The 8,613-nt window shown below is 39.3% G+C and overlaps 1 protein-coding gene across 5 annotated transcripts in view; it reads left to right on the top strand.

Moving 5' to 3' along the window:
• Brca1 (BRCA1 DNA repair associated) overlaps positions 1–8,613 on the top strand; it is a 60,793-nt gene that overhangs the window by 14,758 nt on the left and 37,422 nt on the right. For all 5 annotated transcript variants that reach the window (XM_076935748.1, XM_076935749.1, XM_076935752.1 and 2 more), the window contains exons 4-9: positions 1,744–1,821; positions 2,596–2,684; positions 4,426–4,565; positions 5,663–5,765; positions 6,862–6,907; positions 8,422–8,498. In XM_076935748.1, coding sequence (XP_076791863.1) covers positions 1,744–1,821; positions 2,596–2,684; positions 4,426–4,565; positions 5,663–5,765; positions 6,862–6,907; positions 8,422–8,498 — 533 coding nt within the window. The remainder of the gene's footprint in view (positions 1–1,743; positions 1,822–2,595; positions 2,685–4,425; positions 4,566–5,662; positions 5,766–6,861; positions 6,908–8,421; positions 8,499–8,613) is intronic.

An 8,613-nucleotide genomic window follows, 5' to 3' on the forward strand; every position in this document is an offset into this window, starting at 1 on the left:
TAAGGAATTTAAAAAGAGGGAAATCTATGTTAAAAGACTTGGCCATACTCTGCATTTGTCTCCTGGCTCACTGTTACCAATGACTTTTCAGTTTCTTTAATCTTTCTTGATTTTCATTAATGTCGGTATCTGCTTTTTATTCCCTACCCTATTATGTCCGTTAAAACAGCAAGGATTTTTCTTTGCTCTAGCTTTATTATTTATTATATCTGGAGTGGTACAAGGTGTATTAGAAGGATGAGTTGTATGCCTAAGTCACTTCATTAATTATCACCACTGAATTTCTACTGCTTGTCCATGATCCATTCGAGCTCATTTTTGTGTGTGGAGTGAGGCAAGAGTCCAACTTCTGGGTTGAGAAAATGACTCAGTTAGCAAAGTATGTACCGTGTAAAACTAAGGTCTTTATGTGCCCAGGACCTAAAAGCTAAGCATGGCTGTATGTGACTGTAATTCCAGCGCTGGGGAGGTAGAGACAGGAGGATCTCTGGGGCTTGCTGGCCAGTTTCTATAGCCGAGTCAACGAGCTCCAGGTTCAGTACAGGTCCTGTCTCAGAAAATAAGGTGGAGAATGACTGAGTTAAGAGCCCTGGCTTCACTGTGTGGTGGCATACGCCTTTAACCTCAGCACTTGGGAGGCAAAGGCAAATGATCTCTTGAGTTTGAGGTCAGCTTGGGCTACTAAGTGAGTCCAGGATAGCCAGGGCTACACAGAAAAACCTTGTTTCAAAAAAAAAAAAAAAAAAAAAGAGTCCTGGTCATCCTGGAACTCACCCTGTAGACCAGGCTGGTTTTGAATTCAAAGAATCTTTAAAATTGCTTATCACCACATCTAGCTTCAGAACAATATTTTCTTGGGGGGGGGGCCCTGGGAGGGGAGTAGGGAACAAGGTTTTTCTGTGTAGAGCCTTGGCTTTCCTGGAACTAACTTTGTAGACCAATCTGGTCTTTAACTCACAGAAATCCACCTGCCCCTCACTCCCAAATGCTGAGATTAAAGGCATGTGTACCATGCCAGAGTAGAATCATTAATTAATGATTAATCAGTAATCATTTAATTACTGTAGATTTGTAGTGAGGTGCAGAAGTTTTGTTTACTTTGTCTTAGAGAGCAAACCTGGGACTTCTGTATCTGGGCAAGCACTTTATCTCTGAGATAGATATATATATATATGGCACTTGGTGCTGAGCCTTTAAACTAATAGAACCATTTTATATTAACTACTTAAGCATTTATATCTGATTACACAGCATGAAATAATTATGAATATATCATTAAATCTGCTGCATTAATTTTTTTAGTGTTTTATTCGATCATAACAGTAAGTCATATGCAGGTAAGTACAATTTTCATAGGTCATTTCTTATGTCGTTTGATTTTTCTGCTTATGCAGCATCTAAAAATAATTACTGAAAAATCATTGGTTGTAATTTACCTGCCATTACTCTTTAAATGACTCTTAAAGGCATTTGTGAAGTTTTCTTCATGGCTATCGTCTTTTGAGTGTTCAGTAACTTAAATTAGTTTTCTCTCTCTCTCTCTCTCTCTCTCTCTCTCTCTCTCTCTCTCTTTTTTTTTTTTTTTTGGTATTTTGAGACAGGGTTTCTCTGTATAGCCCTGGCTGTCCTGGAACTCACTCTAGACCAGGCTGGCCTCGAGCTCAGAAATCTGGCCTCTGCCTCCCAGGTGATGGGATCAAAGGCGTGCGCCACCACTGCTCTTTCTCTCTTTCTAATTTATAGATTTTGTATGCTGAAACTTCTTGACCAGAAGAAAGGGCCTTCAAAATGTCCTCTGTGTAAGAATGAGATAACCAAAAGGTTAGTAATTTATATGATCATGGGAGGTTGGAAGCAACATGGCAGGAAAAAGTAGAAATTAGTATATAGGTAATATTTCTATAAAACCATTCACCAATAGAAAAATATACTAAGTGTGTTTGGGGACTAGAGGTGTAACTCTATTGGCAGAGTGCTTGCTAAGTAGACACAAGGCCTCTGACTTCACTTGACAGTACCACATAAATCAGGCGTTTGGCCTGGATGGCTGAGCAGGTAAAGCGGCTGTCAAGCTGAAGACCTGAGTTTGGTTCTCAAGACCCATGAGATTACAGGAGTGTGCTACTCTGCCAGGCTTTAGGATTTTTTTGAAACAGTGTCTTGTAGTCCAGATTGGTCTTGAGCTTATTCCTTTATCCGTGTCTCTCAGGCACAGGGATTGAAAGCATACACAGCCATGCCACGCTCAGGACTGTTCTGTTAGGTTAGGCTTTTGGTGGGCTTGTATGAGTTACCAAAGTATTTTAAAAATCCGTATAGTTAAAAAGAGAAAGGAAAACACACAGACACAAAATTAAAGCAAAATAAATATACCCGTGAAGTTTATTCTCATGTCACTGGTTAAGTGACTATAATGCAATGTCTCTGGCAGGACTGTGTTTTCACTGCTGGGATCAGATCACTAGTTCTTTGAGATTGTGCTCTTCACTCCATCTACAGCAGAAACGTTACAGTCCATGTGTTCATGTGGCTTTTAGTGTGCTAACAATTAATAATCACTTGTGCTTCTCAAAAAAAAAAAAAAATCAATTTCAGGAGCCTACAAGGAAGTCCGAGGTTTAGTCAACTTGTTGAAGAGCTGCTGAGAATCACTGATGCTTTTGAGCTTGACACTGGAATGCAGTGTGAGTGTCGCACAGCCCCAGAGGCAGTGCTCCAGGGGCTGGCTGGAAAACTTGGTGTGTGTTTGAAGCTATATGTGTGACTAGGTGATAAGACTGGTAAGACTATGCGGTCGGTTAAAAGTTAAATCTGTGCCTGGAATTACGTTTTATTTATTGTACTTATTTGTTGGAGGTCAGGAGAATAGGCTGGGACAAAGGTATTTGTGTGAAACCTAGATGTATTGGTCCTCGGCTCAGGAGCCATCCACATTATTTTTTGAGACAAGTTTTCTCAGGGATTGAGAGAATACAGTTAGGGTTGGTGCTAATGGCCTTTACTCACTGGTCCTACATTTTACATTTTTATTACTAGTATGTGTTTGTGTATGATATGTGAATACACACATGCATGTGGATATAAGAGGACAATTTTGGGGTTGATTTTTCTCCCACCTTTACATGGTATTAAACCTGAAAATTGTGAGGACAAAGACCAAATCCATGATTGTCTAGTTAGGGCAAGCTTTCTCCTAATACTAGATAGGACAGTGGACACTGGCCAGGTCCATACCTGGAGTCCCAGAGCATGGCATTGAATTATGTTAGTTGGGTACTCATAAAGGCAGAACACACAGGGCTATGTGCTTTCTACCTTCTCCCAGTCTGGGATGGTGAAGGACAAACATATCCTGATGGACATCCTGCCTGCCTATCAAATATCTCCTGTGCAGTTGGGACAACCAGTCTTACAGCCCTCAGCATTCCAGGAAGTTGTCTGTTCTTGGGCAAGTGGGGCTTACAGGTTAACTTTAGCTCTCACACATCAGGTAGGATCAAGCTCAGGTCGTAATGCTTCATGGCAAGCACTTGTAATCTGCTGAGCTATCTTGTCAGCCTGTGTTTTAAAACTACTCCTATTAGTCTTACATTTTATAGTTCAATCCTAAAATGTATAGTTTTTTTTGTTTTGTTTTGTTTGTTTGTTTTTGAGACAGTTCCTGGCTATCCTGGAACTCTCTCTAGAACAGGCTGGCCTTGAACTCAGAGGTCTGCCTGCTTCTGCCTCCCAAGTGCTAGAATTAAAAGGCAAGTGCCACTACCACCTGGCCTAACAAGTATATCTTAATGACTCTGAAATTAGGAACATTTTAGAGAAATATGGTAAATTTGTTAGTGGTCAAATTTATTAGTTTTTAGGTATTTGGAAGGGAATAAAAATAACTTGATAGTCTCTGAATTTCTAAACTGGACTTTTAAAACAATTATAGCTCAACATTTCAGAATGTTTAATGACTTTTCTTAACAGAGGACCCAGGTTCATCTCTCATCTGCCACAGCAGGTGGCTTACAACTTTAGGGCTACAATGCCTTCCGACTTCTGCAGGCACCTGCTCACACGTGCTCCACATAAACGCATGCTTTCGTACACCTTGAACCTCAGCACTCAGGAGGGCAGGTGCTCAACACTATCAAATCTCAGACTAATGAGTTTTACCAAAAAGTATTAAATATACCTGTAATGCATTATTTTCGTTTGCTTGCTTGTTTTTTGACAGGGTTTCTCTGTGTGGCTCTGACTGTCCTGGAACTCAGAGATCCTCCTTCTTCTGCTGATGCCACTACCTCTGGACTCTTTTGTTTGTTTTTTCATTATCCTTATACAGCAAAGCGCAAACTCTTTTTGGATATTTAATGAAGATTAATGTTTGTGTGTGTGTTTGTTTGTTTTTCTAACTGAAACATGTCCCTTTTTGTTTTACAGTTGCAAATGGTTTTAGTTTTTCAAAAAAGAAAAATAATTCTTCTGAGGATTTGAATGAGGAGGTGTCTATCATCCAGAGTGTGGGCTACCGAAACCGTGTCAAAAGACTGCAGCAGATTGAATCTGGAAATGCCTCCTTGGTAAAGCTGTTTCCTGCTTTTTTTCTAGCATCTCTTTATTGAGCATTAGTGACTGTGGATTTATATGAGAATTTAGTAGAGAGGGGAGGATAGTATATTTAGTGGCTGGACACGTGTTGTAATAAGTAAGAGTTAAACTCAGAAAGTCGGGGTACCTGGTGTGATCAGCAGCCACTTTACAGGGCGACTTTATCAGCTCTGACTGATGCAGGTCTGAAATGGACACAGTATCCCCGATCTTTTGTAAGCATTTGCAAATTGCTTCAACTTAACCAATGTAAGAATAAAGAAATGCAATGACTTGTTCTATTCAGTAGATGACGGAGATCACACATTCCCACGTGTTCTTAGAATGCTGGGATTTTATGGCTGTCAATCCTTTTTAAAATGCTTTTATTTAAATATTTTAGATTTTTTTTCTTTTTTTCTTTTTTTTTTTTCTTTTTTTCTTTTTTTCTTTTTTTTATTTTTTTGTTTTTTTCTTTTTTTCTTTGGTTTTTAAAGACAGGGTTTCTCTGTGTAGCCCTGGCTGTCCTGGAACTCACTCTGTAGACCAGGCTGGCCTCGAACTCAGAAATCCGCCTGCCTCTGCCTCTAGATTTTTTTTTTTAAATCTTTAATTATGTATGTGGTGGGGATTGTGTCTGTGACTGTAGATACTTTGTAGTCTGAAAGAGGGTATCAGAGCCCCTGCTGGGGTTACAGAAGGTAGTTGTGAGCTGTTCAACATGGCTACTAGAAACCAAACTCAGGTCCTCTGTAGGAACAGTCCATGCTCTTAGCCTCTGAGCTGTCTTAGCACCTGTTTCATGGCTTTAAATCAGGATGTAATGCAGTACATAGAATTACATATAATAATGCACTTTTGACATTCAAACATGATGTATCTGTAGTTCTTTCCCTTGGCTCCCACTCTTGCTTCCTCTCTGCCTCCTCTATAGCCTCCTTTTCAGATTCTTCCTCTTATCATTTATCCTTCTCAAAAATACATTTTATGTTGCTGACCTTATCATGATTATAATTAGTTTTGGGGAAATAAATCTGAAAAAAAAAAGTATTTCAAAACTAAAATGTAGGTATTCTTTACTGTTTAACAGAAGGACAGTCTCAGTGTCCAGCTGTCTAACCTTGGAATTGTGAGATCAATGAAGAAAAATAGGCAAACACAACCTCAAAATAAATCTGTCTACATTGAATTAGGTAAGGGTCTCATTTTATTAAGTTGGAAATAATACTTGCTAAATTGTTTGGCTTAGAGTTTTATCATAGATTTATGTGTGTTGCATGGAGTTTTGGTAAGTGAAAATAAAATAATTTTATGGGTTCTATCATGAATTATAGATTTTGTAAAAGTTTAAACTTCACACCTTGAAGAATCTTTATAAAAGGAACAAAAGGAAGGATTTAAGTGAACTTTGGGGGAAAAAAATGTAAAGTCCTAATAGAGAAAAAACCATGATTGGTTGCCATAGAATTTAGAGGGATCTAGGATAAATTCTCCAAGCTCTGAGTTACTCTCCAGCTGGCCAAAACGATACTCAGAGCTCAGACAGGCGTCTCTATCTTAGCACGTAACTGGGCTTGTCATCCCAGCATCTGAGAGGCTGAACTGGGAGAATCCTCAATGAGTGTGAGGTCAAGCTGGAGTACATAGAGAACCCTAGCTCCAGATCATCATCATCATAGTAATAACAGTAATAGTAAATAATCAAATTTGGAAGAATGGTTGTATTTTGAGTTACTAGCACCATGATTTATCTCCATCAACAGCAAATCTTGTTTTGTAAAAATATTCCTGGGGGTGGTGAGATGTCTTAGATGGTAAAGGCACTTGCCACCTAAATTCAGTCCCTAGAATCTACAGGGTGGAGGTGGAAGGAGAAAACCAGCTCCAACAAGTTGTCCTCTGACATCTACACTCTGCATACATGTACATACTAGTAATTATGTGTTAATAAAAGTAGTGCAAATGTTGTCGGTTAATATTTAGGAGCACTTAACTATAATATGGGTGCTACTGTATTTTTTTTATAGCTTATCTAAAATGTCAGTCCTGAGGTGCTGAGAAATTAACTCACAAAGAGGTTAAAGATTTGGACATAGGAAGCTGGCTTTGGGGCCCTGCTTTCAGCCATGTGTCTGTACCTGGCACATAGTGGGTATTAACTAATAATAAATATTTCTGGATGAACTACTGTATATTTCACAAAAGAGGGATGAATTGTTTTGTTTTGACCCTTAAAAACCTTGACTGATCTTTGGGTTTTATTTATTTTTTGTTGTTGTTGTTTTTAAGAATCTGATTCTTCTGAAGAGACAGTAAATAAGCCAATTGGTTGCAGGTGAGTCAAAAAGAGCCTTTGTCTATGACGCTGGTATTTTCATATCTAATTAATATTGAGGATCCTAGATTTAGATTGTAGTATTAGAAAAAAAAACCTTAAGGATCATTTAGTTTTATCTATTTTCTGGGAAATCTTTTTTGTTTGTTTGACTTTTTTAATGCCAAAGAAGTTTTAGATAACAGTGGAAGTAAGCACACACTTGTTTCTGCCAGATGGCTGTTCTGAGTTTCTCAGATATGGTAGTAATAATTTATTTATATTGGGACAGGGTCTGTCTACAGAGCCCTGGCTGCCCAGGAACTCACTATGTAGACCTTTAAGTCTCAGGTCGTCTGCTGCTTTCCAAGTCACTGAAGGCAGCACCGCTATGCCTGACCCAAACATCTTATCTTATTTATAATCACCCAGTTTTCTTGCTTAAGATCTGTGCTATCTGGTCATTATCAGTAATTTTTGTTTATAAATTACTTTTATCTAACCTTATAATTGGGAGAGAGGGCTGCAAGTATAGTTCAGTAATATAAATTAAAGATTTTTTTTTTTTAATTTTATATGAAACCAGGTATGTTAGCGCATGCCTTTAATCCCAGCACTCAGGAGGCAGAGGCTGGTGGATCTCTGAGTTTGTGGACAGCATCGTGTACATAGCAAGTTCTAGGACAGCCAGGATAGAATACATAGAGAGACCCTGTCTCAAAGAAAAATGTGTGTGTGTGTGTGTGTGTGTGAGAGAGAGAGAGAGAGAGAGAGAGAGAGAGAGAGTGAGTACTTTCCCTGCATGTATATTTGTGCACCACATTTGTTCCTAGTGCCTGAAGAAGCCAAAAGAATGCATCAGATCCCATGGAACTGGAGTTACAAATGGCTATGAGCCACCATATGGGTGCTGGGATCAAACCCAGGCCCTAACTTGTGCTCTTAACCCCAAACCATTTCTCCATTACTCCAGGGTGTTGGACCATCCACTGAGTGTGATCAATCCCAACCTATAAGGGCCCCACACCCTTGAAAGAAACTGTCTCTCCCTAAGAATCTATCAACTGTCCATAGCTCCTTAGGGGTGTGGCTTATGAGCCCCTCTCTGTGCTAGAATGTTGATAGGCTTGATCATATACAGACGTTATGCAAACCAAAGCTGCTGTGAGTTCATGAGTACAGTGCTTCTGTCATGTCCAGTAGACACTGTTTTGCTCTGGTCTTTCCAACCTCTGGTTCTTAGAATCTTTCAACCCTTCTTTATCACTGGTCCCTGAGCATGATTTCAAGAGTATGTGAGTATGAGTGATAGTGTGTGTGTGTGTGTGTGTGTGTGTGTGTGTGTGTATTTGCATATCCAGAAAGCAATGTTTTGCACTACTCTGATCTTTGTGACTGTACTTGGAGAGCAGATTTCAGAAGGTGAGTCAGTCAGCTCGGTTGTTACAGCCCTATCTAGAGACACTAACATAATTGGTCCTGCACATTTGACTGTCCATAGAATTTCTTAATTAGGGTTGTCTTTTCCCCTTTAGTGTGAGAGACCAGGAATTGTTACAGAATGCCCCTCGAGGAGCTGGAGATGAAGGCAAGTTGCACTCTACAAGAGAGGGTAAGTCAGGCCTTCCTGACACAATGACACTAAGGGGCAGTGGGTCGATACTGTTCCATTATTTCATCTGAAGGCCATTTGCCAATTTTATTTATCATTTATAATTCACACCATC

This window comes from Arvicanthis niloticus, chromosome 6 (genome assembly GCF_011762505.2).
Source record: "Arvicanthis niloticus isolate mArvNil1 chromosome 6, mArvNil1.pat.X, whole genome shotgun sequence".
Lineage (NCBI taxonomy): Eukaryota > Metazoa > Chordata > Mammalia > Rodentia > Muridae > Arvicanthis > Arvicanthis niloticus.